Here is a 27564-nt window from a genome sequence, read left to right as displayed (position 1 = left end):
TTCTAATTAAATAAATATCTCATATCCTTATAAATGGACTATCAAAGTACACTATTTAATTATGATCTTCAGTCGTAACACCAAGTAATGAAATGCAAACCAAAGACCACACTGTACACATTGGTTTTTGTAAAACACGTTTATAGAAAAATGTTGATAAAAAAAAGAATTGTACAAGTACACATGATTCTCAGACAAATACAAGTGACATAATTCACATGTCGTAGAGTTATAAAAAGCTAACTCCTTCTCTCACCACAGGAGAAACTGAGGTCAGGAAGGGCCTTGAGTTGTACCTGACATGATAGGAAACAACTCCAGGCCTTAGTCATAGATTAGAGTTCACCGTTAAAAGGAAGTAGTGAGGATTTCCGAGCTGCCTTGATGGTGGAGGGTTGTCAGTCGCACTCCAAAATCTCTTCCAACTGGACAATACTTTCCTGCATATGGAAAATGGGAGATTAGAAATTGAGGGAAAATCAGCACCAGATGCCTGCTGTGGTCAGTGATGACTTCTGCCTCCTGGTGGTTGTGTTTGGAAACAACCTTTAAACTTTAGAACAGAGGGCGCCAATGTCCACATTAAAAAAATGTAAAAGATGGGTTAGCTTACAATGTCACAAACGTTGCGCATGCTTCAATGGGGCAGAAGTCCATGTGTTGTTGTGATTCTGGATGGCCAGAAGGCTAGCAACATTGACAAGATGCCGCCAGGTGGGGAATCGTACGTGGCTCGTTTCAGTTTGTTCTTGATACCATGTCCTGCTTTGAGGTGTTTTAAGTGATGTCCCTTCTATGCTAAATATGGCCAGAATTTACTAGCTAGCTAACCAACAACACAAAAATAGTGCTCATCGTGCAACTTTATATATGTTTTCAATAAACATTGGAGATTAAATATAATTTATATGTTGTCAACAAACTAAGTGAACCCAGTCTGATTTGCCCCATAGATGCGCACGTGTCGGTTTTGTTGCTCAACAACCAACCAGTCTGTACAACCAAACAAGTTACTCTTATCAAATACATGCATATATTCTTCATATATTTAGCTGTTTAGGAGAAATGGAAAACAAACGCTGAGCTAAATCTGCATTAAAATTTATGGCTAACTTGCATTTTGCAAAAATAATTTAGAGATAGAGAGTTCTGATAGGGACAGGGCAATTGGAGCAAACACTCACCCATCCTCCATGGCTCTTCACCCAGGGGGCAAAGTTCTCCATATAGCGTTCTGCGTAGCCCTGCATGCGCTGCATCCCTGTCGCTGTGACGACACGCCGCGACACCTCCATGGTGACAGCCACTCGTCTCAGCGTGGGGCTGCTGGCAGGAGGCGGCAGAGGTGACGGCGTGGCCTGTTCCTGGCTGGCGAAGGTGTCCAGGAGCTTGGCGAAGGATGGGTATGAGAGACGGTTCAGTGTGGAGCGCAGGAAGGGGTCCGACTGGATCTGGGGGGGGGCACACACAAGACAAGGGTAGGTAGTTAGTTAAGGTGTACATAGTAGAAATGTAGGTTGTTCGTAATGGTGTAGGCAGGTAGTAAAGGTGTACGTAGGTTGTTAGAAACTGTGTAGGTAGTTAGAAACTGCAGTGTCAGGTGATCTAGATCTAGTCCTACACCAGAAGTCTTACCTTGTAGTTGATGGCATCCCCTTCCATAGACAGTACCTGGACCAGCTGGCGCACCATTTCTTCTTTGTCAGGTTCTGAGGACAGGAGAGATGGATAAAAATAAAGAATAGCCATACAGCAGCATAGCATGTGTGTTTCCACTCACCAGGGGGAGGTTTGACCGGGGTGGAAGCAGGGCTGGGTCGTGGGCTGGGCTTTTGGGGTCTCTTCATACTGTGGGACCGCTGAGCAATCCTGTCCAGAGTCTCAGCCACCTCGTCATAGAACTCAGGAGGGTGTGCTACAGAGAGGGATGGGAGGAGAGAATAGTAGGAGTGTAATAGAATGGGCCTCCAGCTCTGGTCCTGGAGAACTACTGGATGTTGCAGGCTTTAATTCCAGCTTTTGTTCCAACACTCCTGTTTGAAATAATCAACTAAAACATGCATGGTCTTCAGTCTAGACATTCAACTTAGAATCAGGTGTGCTGCTATGACGAAAAATAGTCGTCAACAGCCTATTGCCCCAGACAAAAACTAAATTACGATAACGAGACGCGCAAAAAAAATAAAAACTATTACCAATTGCTTTTCATTTTAGTTGACAAAAATATAACAAGACGAGAAAGTCCACGTGAGACTAAGAGACATTCACTTTGACATGAAGCTCATTTTCACCTGTTTTGTCCAAGCATAAGCATGCATAGCTGTGTAGAATACATAATGCAAACCTCTCATTGATCGATAACATGTTTCTGTTGCGCGAGCTGATTAAGTTGATCTGGCTCTCCCACACACAGCTCCCAGCAGTGGTGGAAAAAGTACCCAATTGTCATACTGGAGTAAAAGTATAGATACCTTCATAGAAAGTTACTCAAGTAAAATTGGAAGTCACCCAGTAAAATACTACTTGAGTAAAAGTCTAAAAGTATTTGGTTCTAAATATACTTAAGTATCAAAAGTATAAATAATTTCAAATTACTTAAATTAAGCAAAGCAGATGGCACCATTTTCTTGTTTTTAAAATGTACAGATAGCCAGGGGCATACTCCAGCACTCAGACATAGTTTACAAAAGATGCATGTGTGTTTATTAAGTCCACCAGATGATAGGCAGTAGGGATGGACAGGGATGTTCTCTTGATAAGTACATGAATTGGACAATTTTCCTGTCCTGTTAAGCATTCAAAATGTAACAAGTACTTTAGCGTGTCATGGAAAATGTAGGGTGTAAAAAGTATGTTATTTTCTTTAGGAATGTAGTGAAGTAAAAGTGGCCCAAAATATCAATAGTAAAGTAAAGTACAGATACCCCCAAAAACCACTTAGGTAGTACTTTAAAGTATTTTACACCACTGGTTCCCAGTCACTTCAATCAGTCGTCTGCCTTTCTTTTGAGCTGATACAATTGAAGTCTCCTGGCTGTGCAACAAACTAACCATTTTGCTCAGATCACATCCAGTTCTATTTTGCCATAAGCGTTATTTTCATCTATGGCAATAGCGAGTTGCGGTTGCTTTTTAAGATTGGAAAAACACATGATTTTTGCTGAATATTATGAGTACAGTAATAATTCTGGCATTGTTGTAAAGCTCATATTCTCCCCTTTTCAAGGAAGTCACTTATTTACCCCCCTCCGACGGTTATGATGGGGAGAAAATCAGAGCTAAATTATTTAACCTGTAGGCTTTATATCCTATAGCAGCCTATGGTTAATTACATGTAAGGCTGGCATTGGTTATAATGTTGCCAGCTAAGGTATACGAGGTGATTGATAGTAGACCTAGTTGGACAAGGCTATCTGAATGTGCACATGATGCACATAAGAGGTAAATATTATTTAAGGTCCCACAGTTGACAAAGCATGTCAGAGCAAAAACCAAGCGATGAGGTTGAAGGAATTGTCCGTAGAGCTCCGAGACGTGATTGTGTGGAGGCATAGTTCTGGGGAAGGGTACCAAAACAACATGAGCTCCAGAGAGCTCTCTGAGATGGGAGAACCATCTCTGCAGCACTCCACCCATCAGGCCTTTATGGTAGAGTAGCCAGACAGAAGCTACTCCTCAGTTTAAGGCACATGACAGCCCACTTTGAGTTTGCCAAAAGACACCTAAAGGACTCTCAGACCATGATAAACAAGTTTCCCTGGTCTGATGAAACCAAGATTGAACTCTTTGGCCTGAATGCAAAGCGTCACATCTGGAGGAAACCTGGAACCATCCCTACGGTGAAACATGGTGGTGGCAGCATCATGCTGTGGGGATGTTTTTCAATGGCAGGGACTGGGAGACCAGTCAGGATTGAGGGAAAGATGAACGGAGTAAAGTACAAAGAGATCCTTGATGGAAACTTGCTCAGGACCTCAGACTAGGGCGGAGGTTCACCTTCCAACAGGACAACGAACCTAAGCAACACAGCCAAGACAAAGCAGTAGTGGCTTCAGGACAAGATTCTGAATGTCCTTGAGTGGCCCAGCCAGAGCCCGGACTTGAACCCGATCAAACATCTCTGGAAAGACCTGAAAATAGCTGTGCAGTGATGCTCACCATCCAACCTGACAGAGCTTGAGAGGATCTGCAGAGGAATTGGAGAAACTCCCCAAATACAGGTGTGCCAAGCTTGTAATCGCTGCCAAAAGGTTTTTTCAACAAAGTACTGAGTAAAGGGTCTGAATACTTATGTTATACTTAATACATTAGGGGGGAAAAAATGCTTTGTTATTATCGTGTGTAGATTGATGAGGGAAAAACATATTTAATTCATTTTAGAATAAGGATGTAATGTAAGAAAATGTGGAAGCGGTCTGAATACTTTCCAAATGCACTGTATGGATACATATCTTCAAACTCATTTTCCAAGACTAGCTGAAACAATATATCCTTTATGAGCCAATGAACTTGCATTAATGTTTTTTTCCCATCCAACAGTGCCACAATGTGGCCAAACGCAACCATACTTTAAAAAAGGTTAGCTAGTCTCATATCCTTTTGCATGTATGCTAATTTCATCGCTCTGAGTCAAACAGATCAAGAGATATAGAAATGTGCCTGTTATAGCACCACCGTATGGTTGATATGAAGGTGCTTGGATATGTTGAGCCTTGACAGAGTTTGCAAAATATGTACCAAGTTGTGTTACAATATGAATATCTGTGACTGATTTATAGACCTTTATGTGTGAGACCATGCCCACATGTTTATTGGTCAATAGGTACTAGTTGTTTTAGGTTGTAGTCTTAACTATTTTTTACGTTGAGAGACATTGGCCCACATATGCCACATGTCAAACTTCATGCAGATCGGTCATTTGGTGCCAGAGAAGTAGCGTTTTAAGTGTTAACAAAATTTCAGGACTCTAGCTCAAACGGGGTGATGGGCATGAGCTTTCAAATGTAGCATTTTCAATTGTTTGTTATAGTGCCACTATTGGGCCAATTGGCATTGCATGAGAGGGTGTGGCCAACGCCTTTAGCATCATGCAATTTTTCATCCTCCTAGGCCTTATTATCATACAGGAATGTGCATGTTAATTTTCCTTGACAGAAGATGTATAATAATAATAATAATAATGAATGCCAGCAAAAACAATAGGGTTTCACCCAGCGTCGCTGCTTGAACCCCTAATATGAATAATAATAATAAGTATAGCTGCAAATAGCAAGGGGTTCAAGTTGTGGGCCCACTGTGCCCCTTGGATGAGGTACCGCTGTACTAATTTTCAAGCTTGTCCAATATTAAAACTCAACATCGAACAGATCATGCAATGTGCAAATTATTTTTAATTATGTACTTTAAAACGTCTACTTCACCAGAAACGCTAGACCGATTGGTACCAAATTTGGTATATAACATCTATGTACTCATTTCTTCAACCAGGACTCCAGCTCAAACAATATGGCCACTATGAGCCAATGGTGTTCGCTGCTGAACCCCTAATAAATATGATAGTTTGAGGCAAACATTAATTGCTGCCGACTGTTCTGTTCCAAAATACTTACTGGGAGAGATGACTGGCGCCACGGGTACTGGCCCTACGCCGATGGTCAGTGTGGATGGCCTCTGAAGACGCGTCTCATCCTTGTCTTTATCCTTTTCTGACTTCTTTTTCATGCTGAAGAAAGAGGAGATCTGGCTCTTCAACTTCTTTGCCTTTTTCTGCTGTTTTGGATCGTTCCCTTCTTCATCTGACATGGAGGAGGGGAACCTAACATCTTCCTGAGGTAATAGTAACAATGATGGATGTCATATACTGTATAAGATCAGATAATCACAGCTTTGTACATATCATAACCACATTCCACAACTTATTACATTCCATAGTTTCAGAGCAGCAGTTTTGCTCTATGACCGATGTGGTCTTGTATAGAATTTAAAACAGCAGCTAAAAATCGGTCACAGGTCTTCTGTCTGACTGAAAACCACAACAAAACTCTTAAAATGGGGGAGTGGGATACCAGCTAATTACAGTACCAGTCAAAAGTTTGGACATCTACTCATTCAAAGGTTTCTAGGGTTCTACATTGTAGAATAATAGTGAAGACATCCAAACTAAGAAATAACACACGGAATCATGCAGTAACCAAAAATAGTGTTAAACAAATCAAAATATTTATTTAGACTCTTCAGAGGAGCCACCCTTTGCCTCAATGACAGCTTTGCACACTCTTGGCATTCTCTCAACCAGCTTCACCTGGAATGCTTTTCCAATAGTCTTGAAGGAGTTCCCACATATGCTGAGCACTTGTTGGCTGCTTTTCCTTCACTCTGCGGTCCAACTCATCCCAAACCATCTCAATTGGGTTGAGGTTGGGTAATTGTGGAGGCTAGGTCATCTGATGCAGCACTCCATCATGGATGGTGTATCGCTGAAGAATGCTGTGGTAGCCATGCTGGTTAAGTGTGCCTTGAAATCTAAATAAATCACTGACAGTGTCACCCCACACCATCATACCACGTCCTCCATGCTTCACGGTGGGAACCACACATGCAGAGATCATCTGTTCGCCTACTCTGCGTCTCACAAAGAGACAGCGGATGGAACCAAAAATCGCAAAATCAGACCTACGGACAGATTTCCACTGGTCTGATGTCCATTGGCCCAATCAATTCTCTTATTCTAAGTGTAGTCGTTTCTTTGCAGCAATTCAACCATGAATACCTGATTCACTCAGTCTCTTCTGAACAGTTGATGTTGAGATGTGTCTGTTACTTGAACTCTGTGAAGCATTTATTTTTCGATGCAATTTCTGAGGCTGGTAACTCTAATGTACTTATCAGCAGCAGAGGTAACTCTGGGTTTTCCTTTCCCGTGGCGGTCCACATGAGAGCCAGTTTCACATAGCGCTTGATGGTTTTTGCGACTGCACTTGAAGTATAATGTTTTTGAAATTTTCCGTATTGACTGACCTTCATGTCTTAAAGTAATGATGGACTGACATTTCTCTTTGCTTATTTGAGCTGTTCTTGCCATAATATGGATTTGGTCTTTTACCAAATAAGGGCTATCTTCTGTATCACACCCCTACCTTGTCACAACACCACTGATTGGCTCAAACGTATTAAGGAAAGAAATTCCACAAATTAACTTTTAACAAGGCACACCTATTAATTGAAATGCATTCCAGGTGACTACCTCATGAGGCAGGTTGAGAGAATGCCAAGAGTGTGCAAAGCTGTCAAGGCAAAGGATGGCTACTTTGAAGAATGTCAAATATAAAATATATTTTGATTTGTCTAACACTTTTTTGGTTGCTGCATGATTTCATGTGTGTTATTTCATAGTTTTGATGTAATTCACTAGTATTCTACAATGTAGAAAATAGTAAAAATAATGAAAAACCCTTGAATGAGTAGGTGTGTCTAAACCTTTGACTGGTACTGTATGTGACATGTAATTTCTTAGTACATTTTAAATCATGCGTTGTGATTAACAACGTGGATCCATCTCACCTCGAGTTGGTCTCTGAAGAAGCCTGGCAGGCCTGGGCTGGTTCGGTTTGGTCTTCCGTCCTTCTCCAAGGAGCCACCATTTTGTGTCTGGTCTGCACCGCTGTCTTTAGCTGAGCGACGGAGGGGCAGGGTGGAGGGCCGTGGCTGCAGTCGTCTCTTAATGAGGTCCTTCAAGCCGTGTTTCTTCTCCTCCACTGAGCTGATTGCTTCATCCAGAGAGTCCCAGCCATTGTCCGGCCGCTTCCTAGACTCCTTTGCACTGGAAAGAAGAGACAGGGGAGATGGATAAAGAGGTACGATGATTGCAAAAATTAAATACAATTTCAAAATAAAAAAAGGTTAAAGAATATTGGGTGGCATTTTTAAAACATACAACTGGGATGGGGGTGAATGGCAGGGATGTGAGGTGATGGGGATGACAGGTAATAGCCTAGATGGGGGGGGGGGGGGGCTACGTGAGAGAGTTGTTACCTGTACTTGTTGTGGTCTTTGTAGCTTCCCCCCACCGTCCCAAGCCGCTCGGTCGAAGGATTAGAGAGTGCGCTGCGGAGGAAAGCTTTCAGCACCAGACGAGTGTCTGCCTTGATCTCAACCAGAGAGATGGACGAGACAGAGGGGTTGGGAGATGTAGGGTTAAGCGCATCAGTTGACATCACTGAGGGGTTGGGAGAGGTAGGGTTGAGCGCATCAGCTGACATCACTGAGGGGTTGGGAGAGGTAGGGTTGAGCGCATCAGCTGACATCACTGAGAGAAAGAGAAATGTTATTAGCCGACACCTGACCTTTTTTGTGTCTTAGTATGCAGTATAGAAACTCCTACAAGTGCATGTTTAAAGTCAACTCCAAAGGCAGCCCCAACCTAAAGACACCAACCCTTTTATTAGTCAAGGGATTTGATTTGAACTTCACTTTTATTGACTGACAGGCAGACTGACTGTATGTAGCCTAGATGCTTCCACAGATGGGTTAGCTGACAATGTCACAAAAATGATGTGCATGCTTCATTGGGGCCGAAGTCAGTGAGTTGTGATTCTGGATGGCCAAATAGCTACCAAAAACTACAAGAAACTGCTTTGTGGGGAATCGTAAGTGACACATTTCAGTTTCATCTTGTTCTTGATACCATGTCTTGTTTTGAATGATTTCATGACAATGTTAATATGGCAAAACATTTGCTAGCTAACTAACCAACATCTGTAACAATGTATTTGAGACAAAAAGTGCTCATAGTGCAAATGTATTTATGTTTTCAATAAACGTTGGAGAAGAAATATAGTTTACAGTCTGTTTTTCCCCATAGTTGCGCAAGTGTCAGTTGTGTTGCTAATGGAACAGTCTTTGTTTCTACCTGAATACGTCAGTGACAAAGACCATGGCTGATGCCATGGCACTCATAGGGAAGTGAAAGCAATGCCGTACACAAACACATGGCTGGAGAATCCAGTCTATCCACATTTCAATCATTCTACACACAAGAGTTCGAACACCAGTGTCGGTAACATTTACACATACATACACGTTTTAGTCATTAAATCTATGCAACCTACTCAATCAGGGAAGTCAGAATTCCTGAATTCCTAATCAGACCGTGTAGTCGTGGCAGATAATATTCACATTTTTGGTGACTTTAATATTCACATGGAAAAGTCCACAGACCAACTCCAAAAGGCTGTTGGGGCCATCGGCTCAGTGGGTTTTGTCCAACATGTCTCCAGACCTACTCATTGCCACAGTCATACCCTGGATCTAGTTTTGTCCACAATATTTTGTGGATAAATATTGTGGATCTAAAATGTTTTTCCTCAAAATCCTGGACTAAATCGGACCACCATTTAATTACGCTTGCAATCGCAACAAATAAACTCCTCAGACCCCAACCAAGGACCATCAAAAGACATGCTATAAATTCTCAGACAACCCAAAGATTGCTAGATGACCTTCCAGACTCCCTCTACCTACCCAAGGACGTCAGAGTAAAAAAACAAAGTTTTTTAATTGGTTAACCACCTAACTGTGAATCTAAATTGAACCTTTAATACCAGAGCCCTGAAGCAAGCTTCCATGAAATAGGAACGGAAATGGCGCTCCGTCAAACTGGAAGTCTTCCGACTAGCTTGGAAAGAGTACCATGCAATATCGAAGAGCCCTCACTGCTGCTCGATCCTATTTTTTCAACTTAAGGAGGAGAATCCAAAATGTATTTTTGATACGGTCGCAAAACTAACTAAAGTGCAGCATTCCCCAAGAGAAGATGGCTATCACGTCATCAGTGATGAATTCATGAACTTCAATGAAAAGATCATGATCATTAGAAAGCAAATTACAGACTACTCTTTGAATTGATATTTTTCCATAACTCAGTTGTCCTGAGTGCACAGAACTGCCAGGACCTAGAATAAATGGAGACACTTAATCCTGTATGTCTTGACACATTCATGGCAATAATCATGGCCACAGTCATTGCACTAAAGTGCTGTTTGAATGAATGTTTACGCGCCTGCTTCTGCCTACCACCGCTCAGTCAGATACTTGTATGCTCAGATATGCAATGCAGGACACGCTAGATAATATCTAGTAATATCAACAACCATGTGTAGTTAACTATTGATTATGATTGATTGTTTTTTATAAGTTTAATGCTAGCTAGCAACTTACCATGGCTTACTCCATTCACGTAACAGGCAGTCTCCTTGTGGAGTGCAACGAGAGAGAGGCAGGTCGTTATTGCGTTGGACTAGTTATCTATAAGGTTGCAAGATTGGATCCCTCGAGCTGACAATGTGAAAATCTGTCGTTCTGCCCCTTTAAATCGGCGCCCAAAAACACAGATTGTTATGAAAACTTGAAAAAAATCGTCCATTCCGATTGATCGATCAACCTCGAGAATGGACACAGATTAGAAGTCGACCGATTATGATTTTTCAAGCCGATACCGATTATTGGAGGACCAAAAAAAAGCCCATACCAATTAAAATCGGCCGATTTTTTAAATGTATTTGTAATAAATGACAATTACAACCATACTGAATGAACACTTATTTTAACATAATACATCAATAAAAATCTATTTAGCCTCCAATAAATAATGAAACATGTTCAATTTGGTTTAAATAATGCAAAAACAAAGTGTTGGAGAAGAAAGTAAAATATGCAATATGTGCCATGTAAAAAAAGCTAACGTTTAAGTTCCTTGCTCCAGAACATGAGAACATATGAAAGCTGGTGGTTCCTTTTAACATGGGACTTCAATATTCCAAGGTAAGAGGTTTTTAGGTTGTAGCTAATATAGTATTTATAGGACCATTTCCCTCTATACCATTTGTATTCCACATACCTTTGACTATTGGATGTTCTTATAGGCACTTTAGTATTGCCAGTGTAACAGTATAGCTTCCATCCCTCTCCTCGCCGCTACCTGGGCTCGAACGAGGAACACATCGACAACAGCCACCCTCGAAGCAGCGTTACCCATGCAGAACCACTCCAAGTCTCAGAGGGAGTGACGTTTGAAGCGCTATTAGCGCGTACCCCGCTAACCATTTCACATCGGTTACACCAGCCTAATCTCGGGAGTTGATAAGCTTGAAGTCATAAACAGTGCAATGCTTGAAGCACAGTGAAGAGCTGCTGGCAAAACGCACTAAAGTTCTGTTTGAATGAATGCTTACGAGCCTGCTGCTGCCTACCATTGCTCAGTCAGACTGCTCTATCAAATCATAGACTTAATTATAACATAATAACACACAGAAATACGAGGCTTAGGTCATTAATATGGTCGAATCCAGGAACGATCATTTCGAAAACAAAACGTATATTATTATCGCATATACCCTGACTGTGTGCAATGAATGCAAGAGAAGTGACACAATTTCACCTGGTTAATATTGCCTGCTAACCTGGATTTCTTTTAGCTAAATATGCAGGTTTAAAAATATATACTTCTGTGTATTGATTTTAAGAAAGGCAATGATGTTTATGGTTAGGTAAGCGTTGGAGCAACGACAGTCTTTTTTCCGCGGATGCGCAACGCATCGATTTATATGCAACCCAGGACACGCTAGATAAACTAGCCCAAATTAAACTGCCTTCTACTCGGGCCCAGAAGATATGATATGCATATAATTAGTAGATTTGGATAGAAAACACTAAAGTTGACAAAACTGTTAAAATAATGTCTTGAGTATAACAGAACTGATTTGGCTGGCAAAAACCTGAGAAAAATCCATTCAGGAAGTAAGATTATTTTAGGGTAGTTGACTTAGGACTCAAATTGCAGTTCCTATGCCTTCCACTAGATGTCAACAGTCTTTAGAAATTTTTCAGGCTTGTATTCTGATAAATGAGGGAGTAAGAGCAGTCTGAATGAGTGGACCCTGCCGTGTCACAGAGCTTTTTCATGCGCGCGACCAGAGATAGTGCCTTTCTTGTTTACCTTTTATATTGACGACGTTATTGTCCGGTTGAAATATTATAGATCATTTAGGCTAAAAACAACCTGAGGCTTGAATATAAACATCGTTTGACATGTTTCTATGAACTTTACGGATGAAATTTGAATTTTTTGTCTGCCTGTTGTGACTGCGTTTGAGCCTGTGGATTACTAAAAACGTTCGAACAAAACGGAGGTTTTCGGACAAAGAGAGACTATCGAACAAAAGGAACATTTATTGAATATCATCTGAGTGCAAACATATGAAGATCATTTTGAAGATCATTCTCTCTCTATTTCTGACTTGTGTAACTCTTCTACTTGGCTGGTTACTGTTTGTAATGATTTGTCTGCTGGGCTATGTTCTCAAATAATTGTAAAGGTTTACCCTCCTGTCTCAGCCTCCAGTATTTATGCTGCAGTAGTTTATGTGTCGGGGGGCTAGGGTCAGTTTGTTATATCTGGAGTACCTCTCCTGTCCTATTCTGTGTCCTGTGTGAATCTAAGTGTGCGTTCTCTAATTCTCTCTCTCTCGGAGGACCTGAGCCCTAGGACCATGCCCCAGGACTACCTGACATGATGACTCCTTGCTGTCCCCAGTCCACCTGACCGTGCTGCTGCTCCAGTTTCAACTGTTCTGCCTTAATATTATTCGACCATGCTGGTCATTTATGAACATTTGAACATCTTGGCCATGTTCTGTTATAATCTCCACCCGGCACAGCCAGAAGAGGACTGGCCACCCCACATAGCCTGGTTCCTCTCTAGGTTTCTTCCTAGGTTTTGGCCTTTCTAGGGAGTTTTTCCTAGCCACCGTGCTTCTACACCTGCATTGCTTGCTGTTTGGGGTTTTAGGCAGGGTTTCTGTACAGCACTTTGAGATATCAGCTGATGTACGAAGGGCTATATAAATACATTTGATTTGATTTGATTTCTTTTGCCATAAAGCATTTTTTAAATCTGACACCGTGGTTGGATTCACAAGAAGTTCATTTTTAAACCTATCTTTTCTGAATTTTTATAAATTAGTATTTCTGTATTTGGCGCTCTGCAATCTCACTGGAAGTTGGCCAGGTGTGACGCTAGCGTCCCTAGAGAGGTGACTAGAGAGGTGACCTACCCTAGAGAGGTGAATTGCCTAGTTAAATAAAGGTGTAAAAAAATGATTAATCGGTCGACCTCTAATACAGATATGTTTGAATGCCCAGTCATGTTAATATAAATCAGACAAATTACCGCAATTTAAGACAATTTATAGAACATCCTATATGCTGCCTACCCAAGGACGCCAGAGGACAAAAATCAGTTAACCACCTAACTGAGGATCTCAATTTAACCTTGCGCAATACCCTAGATGCAGTTGCACCCCTAAAAAATATAAAAAATTCTCATAAGAAACTAGCTCCCTGGTACACAGAAAATACCCGAGCTCTGAAGCAAGCTTCCAGAAAATTGGAAGGGAAATGGCCACACACCAAACTGGAAGTCTTCCGACTAGCTTGGAAGGACGGTACCGTGCAGGACAGTACCGAAGGACGGTACCGAAGAGCCCTTACTGCTGCTCGATCATCCTATTTTTCTAACTTAATTGAGGAAAATAAGAACAATCCGAAATTCCTTTTTGACACTGTCGCAAAGCTAACTAAAAAGCAGCATTCCCCAAGAGAGGATGACTTTCACTTTAGTAGTGATAAATTCATGAACTTCTTTGAGGAAAAGATTATGATTATTACAAAGCAAATTACAGACTCCTCTTTAAACCTGCGTATTCCTCCAAACCTCAGTTGTCCTGAGTCTGCACAACTCTGCCAGGACCTAGGATCAAGAGAGACGCTCAAGTGTTTTAGTACTATATCTCTTGACACAATGATGAAAATAATCATGGCCTCTAAACCTTCAAGCTGCATACTGGACCCTATTCCAACTAAACTACTGAAAGAGCTGCTTCCTGTGCTTGGCCCTCCTATGTTGAACATAATAAACGGCTCTCTATCCACTGGATGTGTACCAAACTCACTAAAAGTGGCAGTAATAAAGCCTCTCTTGAAAAAGCCAAACCTTGACCCAGAAAATATAAAAAACTAAAATCGGCCTATATCGAATCTTCCATTCCTCTCAAAAATTTTAGAGAAGGCTGTTGCGCAGCAACTCACTGCCTTCCTGAAGACAAACAATGTATACGAAATGCTTCAGTCTGGTTTTAGACCCCATCATAGCACTGAGACGGCACTTGTGAAGGTGGTAAATGACATTTTAATGGCATCGGACCGAGGCTCTGCATCTGTCCTCGTGCTCCTAGACCTTAGTGCTGCTTTTGATACCATCGATCACCACATTCTTTTGGAGAGATTGGAAACCCAAATTGGTCTACACGGACATGTTCTGGCCTGGTTTAGATCTTATCTGTCGGAAAGATATCAGTTTGTCTCTGTGAATGGTTTGTCCTCTGACAAATCAACTGTAAATTTCGGTGTTCCTCAAGGTTCCGTTTTAGGACCACTATTGTTTTCACTATATATTTTACCTCTTGGGGATGTTATTCGAAAACATAATGTAAACTTTCACTGCTATGCGGATGACACTCAGCTGTACATTTCAATGAAACATGGTGAAGCCCCAAAATTGCCCTCGCTAGAAGCATGTGTTTCAGACATAAGGAAGTGGATGGCTGCAAACTTTCTACTATTAAACTCGGACAAAACAGAGATGCTTGTTCTAGGTCCCAAGAAACAAAGAGATCTTCTGTTGAACCTGACAATTAATCTTAATGGTTGTACAGTCGTCTCAAATAAAACTGTGAAGGACCTCGGCGTTACTCTGGACCCTGATCTCTCTTTTGAAGAACATATCAAGACCATTTCGAGGACAGCTTTTTTCCATCTACGTAACATTGCAAAAATCAGAAACTTTCTGTCCAAAAATGATGCAGAAAAATTAATCCATGCTTTTGTCACTTCTAGGTTAGACTACTGCAATGCTCTATTTTCCGGCTACCCGGATAAAGCACTAAATAAACTTCAGTTAGTGCTAAATACGGCTGCTAGAATCCTGACTAGAACCAAAAAATTTGATCATATTACTCCAGTTCTCTACACTGGCTTCCTGTCAAAGCAAGGGCTGATTTCAAGGTTTTACTGCTAACCTACAAAGCATTACATGGGCTTGCTCCTACCTATCTCTCTGATTTGGTCCTGCCGTACATACCTACACGTACGCTACGGTCACAAGACGCAGGCCTCCTAATTGTCCCTAGAATTTCTAAGCAAACAGCTGGAGGCAGGGCTTTCTCCTATAGAGCTCCATTTTTATGGAACGGTCTGCCTACCCATGTCAGAGACGCAAACTCGGTCTCAACCTTTAAGTCTTTACTGAAGACTCATCTCTTCAGTGGGTCATATGATTGAGTGTAGTCTGGCCCAGGAGTGGGAAGGTGAACGGAAAGGCTCTGGAGCAACGAACCACCCTTGCTGTCTCTGCCTGGCCGGTTCCCCTCTTTCCACTGGGATTCTCTGCCTCTAACCCTATTACAGGGGCTGAGTCACTGGCTTGCTGGGGCTCTCTCATGCCGTCCCTGGAGGGGGTGCGTCACCTGAGTGGGTTGATTCACTGTTGTGGTCATCCTGTCTGGGTTGGCGCCCCCCCCTTGGGTTGTGCCGTGGCGGAGATCTTTGTGGGCTATATTCAGCCTTGTCTCAGGATGGTAAGTTGGTGGTTGAAGATATCCCTCTAGTGGTGTGGGGGCTGTGCTTTGGCAAAGTGGGTGGGGTTATATCCTTCCTGTTTGGCCCTGTCCGGGGGTGTCCTCGGATGGGGCCACAGTGTCTCCTGACCCCTCCTGTCTCAGCCTCCAGTATTTATGCTGCAGTAGTTTATGTGTCGGGGGGCTGGGGTCAGTTTGTTATATCTGGAGTACTTCTCCTGTCCTATTCGGTGTCCTGTGTGAATCTAAGTGTGCGTTCTCTAATTCTCTCCTTCTCTCTTTCTTTCTCTCTCTCGGAGGACCTGAGCCCTAGGACCATGCCCCAGGACTACCTGACATGATGACTCCTTGCTGTCCCCAGTCCACCTGGCCATGCTGCTGCTCCAGTTTCAACTTCCACCTGACTGTGCTGCTGCTCCAGTTTCAACTGTTCTGCCTTATTATTATTCGACCATGCTGGTCATTTATGAACATTTGAACATCCTGGCCATGTTCTGTTATAATCTCCACCCGGCACAGCCAGAAGAGGACTGGCCACCCCACATAGCCTGGTTCCTCTCTAGGTTTCTTCCTAGGTTTTGGCCTTTCTAGGGAGTTTTTCCTAGCCACCGTGCTTCTACACCTGCATTGCTTGCTGTTTGGGGTTTTAGGCTGAGTTTCTGTACAGCACTTTGAGATATCAGCTGATGTACGAAGGGCTATATAAATACATTTGATTTGATTTGATATGCCTGTGAAACTGAATATCATACACTCAGAAATATAATTCCTCTGCTGGAAGTGTAAAACACAAAAGGGGACATGCAGTGCTTTCGGAAAGTATTCAGACCCCTTGACGTTTTCCACATTTTCTTACATTTACAGCCTTATACTAAAATAGATAAAAATTATTCTACACACAATACCCCATAACGACAAAGCAAAATGAGTTTAGAAATGTGACAGTTTAGATTTAAAAAGAAAAAATTGACATTACATTTGTGACCGAGCGCCTTGATTCAGTCTTGTGTATCAACATTTTAATTTGTGTTTTTTTACATCGGATAAAAGCAGAGACACAGAGCACCAACATTGTATATCATACACTGTATTTGAGGAACAATGGGAAAGTAATTCTGCTTTGAAAGTTGATAAACTTGTAACCTTATTTTTGAGAAAATGGCCTTTGAATGTTTTGGTACTTCCTGGAGAGCTCTTCTTTGTCTAAGCCCATTCAGCATCGTTCACATCATCTTAAGCCTTAGTCCCGCCCTTCTCTTTAAGGGTTGATCCGAGCATTCTGTCCTAACAACAACAGTCAAGCAACCAAGCTAACTGGCTAAAGTTGGCTAGCTTACTTCCAGGCACAAATGAGAGAACAAGCCCATTGACCATTTTACTCGCCCCATTAGAGCTGGTTAGGCTGTTTTTATGTTATCCAGAGCGTTGGTGACTGCAACTGTGCAGCGTTTACTGACACCGGCCATATTCAACGGTTGTTATGCATTCATAAATCCATCAGTTATTCTGCTCTGTAAATCGGAGTAGATAAATTTACCATCTATATCTATCAACAGTCGCAGTGGCATTCTATTGAAATGGTTACTTGCACAGTGTAACCTTTTGTTAAGATGTGTAGCTAGCTAGCTAGCTGAATAATGAACCAGAATCCCAACTCATGATGTTACTGACCTGCATGAAATCTGCAGGTAGCTAACCAACCAGCTTTGTTAGCTAGCTAACATTAGGCTATAACTAGCAAAGCAAATGACTCAGATACGAATAATAAGATCATACACACAGTTAGCTAGTGAGCTAACAGTACACTTTAACTAGAAATTAAAATGACTAACAATTAGAAACTTGGAAAATCTGAAAGTCTAGCTAGCTACATTATCTTATCCGTATAAATCATGGATGGACGCCTCTCCCGGTCATGGATGCCCTTAGTTTGAAGATGTAATCCAGAGACAGGTGTTTTCTCCATCTCCTAGCTATCATACTCTAATTCCACTGACTTCAAAACTCGGTCCTCCAGAAAGTGGAGAGCAACACGTATGCAGTTTTAATACACAATATATGTTTTTTTAAGAACAGCATTACCTACACTTACTGACCAGCTCAAATTGACAGACCAATCCGAACTCATCTCCCGGCATGTCCAGCCCACTCATTAGGTTTCTGTCTTTTTCTGTGGTTAAAAACAACTAGGCTCGTAATTTAACAATGTTATTTGTAATTACAGATGGCATGCAAGTATGTTATTAAAACATGTTATGGCTGCTATCCCTGTACAGGGATCAACATCAGGGGAAATTTCAGAGTGACAACTAAAAATACAACGTCTTAACATTAAACATTCTTGAAAATGTAGGTGTCTTACACCCTTCAAAAGATTAGAATCTTGGTAATCATAATATGTTTTCCAATTTAAAAAAGCTATTACAGAGAACAAATACCATGCTTTTGTTTGAGAAGAGCAATCAAACATTTTCCGCCATGACAGTTTTTACACATTCACATCTGAAAGTAAAATTATGACTTACATTCTGATATCTTGCACATATTTCTCTTCCTGAGGGTCCCAGTGATCAAATGAAGTGCCGTTTTCTTTGATAAAATCCATTTTTATAGCTTAAAATGAAACATTTTGTAACCTGTTTGTGCCGTGAATTCCATCTCCATCAATTTTTTTATGGAGCATTTGACATAATTACACACGGTAAAACATTGTTTGTTTATCTCGTCATGGTTGGTTTCACTGCATTCCTCTGGATGTTTGCAACACAGCCAAACGTCTTTGTTTTTTTGCGGGGAGTATTGACCGAAGTGAACTTATTTGAAGACAACGAGCAATGACTACCTGGCGCACCAATCATTTTAGCGAAGCTTCGTTGATGGACTGTATTTCTGCCCAATGACCACTGATCTTCTTGAAATCTAGCTGGGTAGATAGCCAAGCTGAGGTAAACGCCAGTATGTAATGGTTTTGGGTTGGAGCACCATTCCTTGTTTGATATCGCATGCGTAACGAACTCCATTCTCGCCTTGACGATCAGAGGTGTTGCTGCGCTTGTTAAGCACAGCTGTATTTCAGAAAGTTGTATTTTCAATGATTTCATTAAATATATCATGGCGAATAAATCAGGAAGAGCGAAGTCAAAGTCTAAAGTGAAAGTGAAAAAGTGAGACAATCTGAGTGTTATGTTTCAAACAGGAACTGAGTTTCTGCAAGGACAGGACGTACTTCTGGATGGGTAAGTGCTAATGCCGTTTTATGATATATATGTATTTAATTCTAATATATATAAAATAAATATATATATACACACACACACACACAATGGGGCAAAAAAGTATTTAGTCAGCCACCAATTGTGCAAGTTCTCCCACTTAAAAAGATGAGGCCTGTAATTTTCATCATAGGTACACTTCAACTATGACAGACAAAATGAGAAAAAAATCCAGAAAATCACATTGTAGGAATTTTAATGAATTTATTTGCAAATTATGGTGGAAAAATAAGTATTTGGTCACCGACAAACAAGCAAGATTTCCGGCTCTCGCAGACCTGTAACTTCTTCTTTAACAGGCTCCTCTGTCCTCCACTCGTTACCTGTATTAATGGCACCCGTTTGAACTTGTTATCAGTATAAAAGACACCTGTCCACAACCTCAAACAGTCACACTCCAAACTCCACTATGTCCAAGACCAAAGAGCTGTCAAAGGACACCAGAAACAAAATTGTAGACCTGCACCAGGCTGGGAAGACTGAATCTGCAATAGATAAGCAGCTTGGTTTGAAGAAATCAACTGTGGGAGCAATTATTAGGAAATGGAAGACATACAAGACCATTGATAATCTCCCTCGATCTGGGGCTCCACACAAGATCTCACCCCGTGGGGTCAAAATGATCACAAGAACGGTGAGCAAAAATCCCAGAACCACACGGGGGGACTTAGTGAATGACCTGCAGAGAGCTGGGACCAAAGTAACAAAGCCTACCATCAGCAAGGGCATTGAAGATGAAATGTGGCTGGGTCTTTCAGCATGACAATGATCCCAAACACACCGCCCGGGCAACGAAGGAGTGGCTTCGTAAGAAGCATTTCAAGGTCCTGGAGTGGCCTAGCCAGTCTCCAGATCTCAACCCCATAGAAAATCTTTGGAGGGAGTTGAAAGTCTGTGTTGCCCAGCAACAGCCCCAAAACATCACTGCTCTTAGAGGAGATCTGCATGGAGGAATGGGCCAAAATACCAGCAACAGTGTGTGAAAACCTTGTGAAGACTTACAGAAAACATTTGACCTCTGTCACTGCCAACACAGGGTATATAGCAAAGTATTGAGATAAGTATTTGGTCAATAACAAGTTTATTTTCCACCATAATTTGCAAATAAATTCATTAAAAATCCTACAATGTGATTTTCTGGATTTTTTCTCCTCATTTCGTCTGTCATAGTTGAAGTGTACCTATGATGAAAATTACAGGCCTCATCTTTTTAAGTGGGAGAACTTGCACAATTGGTGACTGACTAAATACTTTTGTCCCACAGTGCTCAAAAAAATAAAGGGAACACTAAAATAACACATCCTAGATCTGAATGAATGAAATATTCTTATTAAATACTTATTTCTTTACATAGTTGAATGTGCTGACAAAAATCACAACAATTATCAATGGAAATCTAATTTATCAACCCATGGAGGTCTGGATTTGGAGTCGCACTCAAAATTAAAGTGGAAAACCACACTACAGGCTGATCCAACTTTGATGTAATGCCCTTAAAACAAGTCAAAATGAGGCTAAGTAGTGTGTGTGGCCTCCACGTGCCTGTATGACCTCCCTACAACGCCTGGGCATGCTCCTGGTGAGGTGGCGGATGGTCTCCTGAGGGATCTCCTCCCAGACCCGGACTAAAGCATCCACCAACTCCTGGACAGTCTGTGGTGCAACGTGGCGTTGGTGGATGGAGCGAGACATGATGTCCCAGACGTGCTCAATTGGATTCAGGTCTGGGGAACGGGCGGGCTAGTCCATAGCATCAATGCCTTCCTCTTGCAGGAACTGCTGACACACTCCAGCTACATGAGGTCTAGCATTGTCTTGCATTAGGAGGAACCCAGGGCCAACCGCACCAGCATATGGTCTCACAAGGGGTCTGAGGATCTCACCTCGGTACCTAATGACAGTCAGGCTACCTCTGGCGAGCACATGGAGGGCTGTGCGGCCCCCAAATAAATTCCACCCCACACCATGACTGACCCACCGCCAAACTGGTCATGCTGGAGGATGTTGCAGGCAGCAGAACGTTCTCCATACTGTCACGTCTGTCACATGTGCTCAGTGTGAACCTGCTTTCATCTGTGAAGAGCACAGGGCACCAGTGACGAATTTGCCAATCTTGGTGTTCTCTGGCAAATGAAAAACGTCCTGCACGGTGTTGGGCTTTAAGCACAACCCCCACCTGTGGACGTCGGGCCCTCATACCACCCTCATGGAGTCTGTTTCTGACCATTTGAGCAGACACATGCACATTTGTGGCCTGCTGGAGGTCATTTTGCAGGGCTCTGGCAGCGCTCCTCCTTGCACAAAGGCGGAGGTAGCGGTCCTGCTGCTGGGTTGTTGCCCTCCTACGGCCTCCTCCACATCTCCTGATGTACTGGCCTGTCTCCTGGTAGCACCTCCATGCTCTGGACACTACGCTGACAGACACAGCAAACCTTCTTGCCACAGCTCACATTGATGTGCCATCCTGGATGAACTGCGCTACCTGAGCCACTTGTGTGGGTTGTAGACTCAGTCTCATGCTACCACTAGAGTGAAGGCACCGCCAGCATTCAAAAGTGACCAAAACATCAGCCAGGAAGCATAGTAACTGAGAAGTGGTCTGTGGTCCCCACCTGCAGAACCACTCCTTTATTGGGGGTGTCTTGCTAATTGCCTATAATTTCCACCTGTTGTCTATCCCATTTGCACAACAGCATGTGCAATTTATTGTCAATCAGTGTTGCTTCCTAAGTGGACAGTTTGATTTCACAGAAGTGTGATTGACATTGTGTTGTTTAAGTGTTCCCTTTATTTTTTTGAGCAGTATATATATATATATATATATATATATTCCATGTCAGATTATATTTTCAATTTTTTTTACTCAAATGGAATGGAGTAGAACAGCAAACACACATGGCCACTGTGCCTGCTACTCCTCTTCATTTCCATATGAAATAGCCATTGGGTGCTGGGGGCGAGTGCAGGCCCACAACAATGGCTGGAGTTGAATGGAACAGCACTTCACCTTAGTGACTGTTCCCTCTGCTCTATACAATACATATCTGTTTATTTTATGTGATGATAAAAGGCTCATACAATACAAATATTGTTGTCTTTCACAGTGATAGCGACTCCGACTAGGAGCCCCCGGTGCCAAGCTGCCCGCTCTACCTCTGCCCCCAGATGATACTACAACAATAAAAAAACAGAAAACGTTTGCTCTTTCTTTCTCCAGATCTACTGTGTTATATTCTCCTACATTCAATTAACATTTCCACAAACTTCAGAATGTTTCAATTCAAATGATACCAAGAATATGCATATCCTTCCCTCTGGGGCTGAGCTACAGGCAGTTAGATTAGGGTATATCTTCAGGCGGAAATTGAGAACAAAAGGAATGCAACCATAACAGGTTAAGGCACATGAAAGTTCACATGTTCCAGAAGGCATTTGCCAAAAAAATGCATATTGATTTTTTAAAAATTATAATAATTTACGTTCAAATGCCTCTCCTGTGAAGTAGTGACCCGCGACATACGCCTAGTTTCCTGAAACGAGTCAAATGTACAAAAGTATTCAGACCATTTACTCAGTACTTTGTTGAAGCACATTGGGCAGCGATTACAACCTTTTAGTCTTCTTGGGTATGACGCTACAAGCTTGGCATACCTGTATTTGGAGAGTTTCTCAGATTCTTCTCTGCAGATCCTCTCAAGCTGTCAGGTTGGATGGGGAACATTTCTGCACAGCTATTTTCAGGTCTCTTCAGAGATGTTCAAATCGGGTTCAAGTCCGGGCTCTGGCTGGGCCAGTCAAGGATATTCAGAGACTTGTCCCGAAGCCACTCCTGCGTTGTCTGGGCTGTGTGTTTAAGGTCATAACATTCGCCCCATTCTGAGGTCCTGGGCCCTCTGGAGTAGGTTTCAACAAGGATCTCTGTACTTGGCTCTGTTCACCTTTCCCTCGATCCTGATTAGTCGCCCAGTCCCTGTCGCTGAAAAACATCCCCACAGCATGATGCTGCCACCACCATGCTTCACTGTAGGGATGGTGCCAGGTTTCCTCCAGATGTGACACTTGGCATTCAGGCCAAAAAGTTAAATATTGGTTTCATCAGACCAGGGAAACTTGTTTCTCATGGTCTGAGAGTCCTTTAGGTGCCTTTTGGCAAACTCCAAGCAGGCTGTCATGTGCCTTTTACTGAAGAGTGGCCACTCTACCATAAAGGCCTGATGGTGTGCTGCAGAGATGGTTCTTCTTCTGGAAGATTCTCCCATCTCCACAGAGGAACTCTGCCCGAGTGGCCATCAGGTTCTTGGTCACCTCCCTGACTAAGGCCCTTCTCCCCCGATTCTTCAGCTTGGCCAGGCGGGGGGCTCTAGAATGAGTCTGGGAGGTTCCAAACTTCTTCCATATAAAAATGGAGGCCACTGTGTTCTTGGGAACCTTCAATGCTGAAGAAATGTGTTGGCACCCTTCCCCAGATATGTGCTTCGACACAATCCTGTCACGAAGCTATGGACAAGTCCTTCAACCTCATGGCTTGGCTTTTGCTCTGACATGCACTGTCAACTTTGGGACCTTAAATAGACAGGTGTGTGCCTTCCCAAATCATATCCAATCAACGGAATTTACCACCGGTGGACTCCAATCAAGTTGTAGAAACAATGGTAAAAGGATGTACCTGAGCTCAATTTCGAGTCTCATAGAAAAGGCTCTGAATACTTATGTAAATAAGGTATTTCTGTTTTTTATTCTGAAAGCCTGTTTTCGCTTTGTCATTATTGCGTGTAGATTGATAATAAATGTTTAATTTAATAAATTTTTGAACACGGCTGTAACATAACAAAATGTGGAAAAGGGTTGGGGTCTGAATACTTTCTGAATGCACTGTATTTGCATATTTTATGATCTTGAGCTGGCTGGCTGAATTCTGGCAAAGAGTATGTTATTTTAGCTCAGCATGTCTAAAGATTCTTTATTTTTCCTGTTTTTGTTTGCTTGGAAATGTTGATACTGGAGACTTATCAGAAGAAACTGTTTAAGCTAGCATTTATAGTGGCAAAAAAAATGCATGGCAGAAATGTCACATGTATTACTAGATTTGATTTATTACAAGATTAAGGGTATACTGTGCAACTTTTATAAGGTCTAGGGGCCTTATATGGACTAGCCTACTGTATGGCAAAGGGGTCTGTATTGAAAATGAGTTTTATTTATTTATTTGAGCAGTCAAATATATATTTTATTTTTTCATGGCTCACAAGACACCTGTTTTATTTGCGCCTGTCTCAGTGGATTAATCCATTGAGGAGGCTGCGGAGATGCCACGGTCCAAGAATATGAGGATTGTGGCTCAGAGGCATGTCTCTCCAGAATGCGCTCTCATGCAATTTTGTGGGTTTTCATTGTTTCATAGCAAACAGTGCACACAATGAAGTTATGTCAATCAATTACCCATTACATGCTGTACATCACCAATAGTAGCTTACATTTACAGTGAATTCCCATTATATATGCATCTGATTATGCATATATACGTAGGACATGGCTACACGCAAATGTAGACCTATACATGTGCCCATTTGGGGATGTCTTATAGTATTTCTGATTGTCTTAATTAACTCACCAACACTAATGAGCTGTGGAGCTTCTCAAAGTAATGTCTCTTCACCTCAAACAGCAAGTAAACAAAGTCTGTTTTTAGAATCAACTTAGAAAGACAATAGTTCCTCAAAGTATTTGAACAACATTTCCAGCTCTCTCCCTTTCGATAACCACTCGGCATGAAAGGGAAAAATGTAATGCTCTGATCCAGTGGCAACGCCATAAAATACCTGATTACTTCTTATCCTTTGCACAAATAGTATACAGGTGTGTCCGTCCTAAGCTCACTGGCATGGGAAACTGAGGGCCCAGAATATTTTATACAATGTTTCAAGTTCGATAGCACGAATTTTGGGGCGACCCAGTTGATACAACGTTTCAAGATAATTGCAGACAGGCCATGTGTAGCCAATGTGATTAATAGGATATATATTTTTATCAGGATATTTTCTACCTGCAGGCTGCAATGTTTTTGTATGTTGGCTTTATGTAGGTTATTATCACATATTTGGCTATGTAGATTAACCACAGCCAATGATTTTGAGATACAAAGACTATTATAAATTAAATTAAACTGTTCCACAAATTGTGCATATGAAAATCATAACTGGCACGCAAGATTGGTATAAACAGCAAGATAAATTGGCACTTCAAATGGAAAAAGGTTTCCGACCACTGATATAGCCTATTACCGGCAACTTCAGGAGTGAAGGCCGGCAGCAGCGGGTGAAGGACGGTCAGGAATAGTTTTTTTCCCCCTTCTGGTTAGGCTATCTCTGGCTCCCTCGAGTCATGTGTGGGTCTTCATTATTTAATCAGACAAGTTCAGTACGGACAGTTGATTTTGTTAAAACACACAGGGTGTGTCTATAAATGGAAAAATACACGTTTTAAAATGAAATTCCACTATGACCAATTTTTTTGTTTTGTTTTCGGGACAGCCTTAGTAGAAACGCAGGAAATGAGCTTTAGATGCACAAACAAATTCTGAGGGAGGACCCCCACTTCTAAAACCAAAGTTGCGCCCCTGCTAATGGCTGTAGTAAATAAGGATATTACTTCGTCCAAGAACTTCGTGCCAGCATCTTATCAGACTGTCGAAACTGACACCACGCCCTCTCCTTTCTTTAGTCATGGCATGCTAGTATCAGTTCAGGTGGTATCTGTGGCATGAATGTTCACAAGGCTACACTTGACTTACTTCATCTTTTCAAAAATGGAAATGTGCTACTCTACATTGGTCATCGGCACACCAGTAACACCCACTGATGTTTGAATGGCTGGAACACCGGACCGAAAGTCGATTTTCCCTCAAAATATGCGGCCACTTAAATATTAACACGTTACCTGTGGTGGTTCCGTCCTCACTGCTCCACGCGACGGCGAATCGGAGTCCTCATAAGCAAAACTTTCCAGTGGAGTAATATTAACTTTTCTAAAATATAAAACTTTAAAAAATATATATATAGTGCTAAGCGTTCGTCTCCTCTCCACTTCAACTTCAAGCTAGCAACAGCAGGCTAACGTTACCTAGCTTATCGCTGTAAATTATATTAATTCGATAGAAGACATATATAGCTAGCTAACGTTACATGTTTTCATTCGCTTCCACTATTGTCAGTCCTCACAGACCGCTCTTCATATGTGTCTACCTCTTATCGAATCTTGCTAGCTACTTTTTGTGGGTCAATTTCAAGTCAACCGCTCTTGACCAAATGAAACTCGAAGTTCCAACTTTCCGCATATCCAAACTGATACAAATTACGTCAAAGACAGTACAGTATTAAGATAGGCAGAGATTGCTTCTCCAATAGAAATCCCCGAACCCCACTTGAGCCGCGTTCAACTACAAGTCGGAACTAGGAAACTCGGAAATGTCAAAAATGCTACGACCACAGATAGAACAATGAGACAGATATTTCACCTGACGTATAAATGTGAAGCACCCGCTTGGCGTTTCCACTCACTACCAAATATAGTAGTAATATGAAGCCCATTGGCCGGCAGTGGGAGAATATAGAACTATATGGATTTTGGCCGAGATTCGGCAAATTTTCTGATCAATGAAACATTTGATCTCAATACAGTTTTCTGTCACCAAAACTAGAATCCGTGCTGAACAGTTTGGACAACGTTTTGTAAACTTTTACTCAAAACAATTACAGCTGTTTAGAAGGAGTGCCAAAGCGAATTGTGTTATTGCACACGCTCACTTCCAAGAGGCGTTCCCTACTAGAACGCGCCAATAGGATCTCGCTAGCTCGCACCTCCTTGCTTGTTCTGCTCACTATGACTCATTTGTTCCCGTTAGAAACAACAGGCTGTGGTCTATCTTAGTTGTAAAAATCTTTGATAAAACTGGTTGTAGTTATACATGTGCAGCGTTCAATGAATCAGCAAGTTGGAAATGAGATTCCTAGTTCCGACTAGCATTGAACGCGGTATTATAGGAAGTCATTGTGAAGTTGGCTAGCTAATGGTGCTTTCAAGACAACTGTGAACTCGGAAAAAAAACGAATTCAGAAAGTCAGAAATCCGAGTTGGATAAGCATTCAAAACGAATTTTCTCAGTCGGAGGTTGTTTTTTTCAGAGTTCAAAGTGTTCTTGGATGCACTGAAGATGGAAGTCTGAGATTTCTCAGTTCCGAGTTCCCAGTTGTTGTGAACGCGGCATAAACTCATGCATAGACCATAGGCGGAAATCCCAAGGGGGACAGGACACCCCATCATGGGAAAAATATGATTTGTCCCCCCAAAATATCACTGTAAACATAACTCATTTAAATAATATTAATAGTACGCAATGAAAGCACTTGTCCTGATTATAGACACGCGTTTTTGCTTCAAAAGATTGAGACCCCTTGCCCTTTCCTTCACAATGGTTTGATCCACTGCCTCTCACCCCCCAGCACTCAGCAGTGGCACATGATGCAGGTACTGTGCATGTGTGGGAATCAGATTTTGGGTCTGTCGTTGGTGGCTGACATCCAGTAAGTAGTTCAAACAATGGATAT

General features: G+C 41.9%; 1 protein-coding gene across 2 annotated transcripts; it reads right to left on the bottom strand.

Annotated features, from left to right (window-relative positions):
- Positions 1-124: 124 nt before the first annotated feature.
- Positions 125-26482, bottom strand: bcl2l12 (BCL2 like 12). Of its 2 annotated transcripts, none has more exons than XM_020486155.2 (8): positions 25898-26482; positions 8032-8305; positions 7561-7819; positions 5610-5826; positions 1781-1915; positions 1636-1709; positions 1185-1451; positions 125-440 (listed from the first exon to the last, which is right to left on the bottom strand). In XM_020486155.2, the coding sequence occupies exons 2-8, from the start codon at positions 8301-8303 to the stop codon at positions 399-401; spliced, it is 1266 nt and encodes a 421-aa protein (XP_020341744.1). In that variant the 5' UTR covers positions 8304-8305; positions 25898-26482; the 3' UTR covers positions 125-398. The 2 variants fall into 2 exon arrangements, with proteins under 2 accessions (XP_020341744.1, XP_020341743.1); XM_020486154.2 differs by lacking the exon at positions 25898-26482 and adding an exon at positions 18215-18616.
- Between the last annotated feature and the right edge of the window lie 1082 nt (positions 26483-27564).

This window comes from Oncorhynchus kisutch, linkage group LG6 (genome assembly GCF_002021735.2).
Source record: "Oncorhynchus kisutch isolate 150728-3 linkage group LG6, Okis_V2, whole genome shotgun sequence".
Classification (NCBI taxonomy): domain Eukaryota; kingdom Metazoa; phylum Chordata; class Actinopteri; order Salmoniformes; family Salmonidae; genus Oncorhynchus; species Oncorhynchus kisutch.
This window is presented reverse-complemented; position numbering and strand designations above follow the sequence as displayed.

What these genes read in the sequence shown, in the direction of transcription:
- bcl2l12 (XM_020486154.2), bottom strand. An exon ending in GGCGCCAGTCATCTCTCCCA is followed by an intron (nt 1,916 to 5,609) that starts GTAAGTATTTTG and finishes CCCTCTCTGTAG; the next exon opens with CACACCCTCCTGAGTTCTAT. An exon ending in CCCGGTCAAACCTCCCCCTG is followed by an intron (nt 1,710 to 1,780) that starts GTGAGTGGAAAC and finishes TCCTGTCCTCAG; the next exon opens with AACCTGACAAAGAAGAAATG.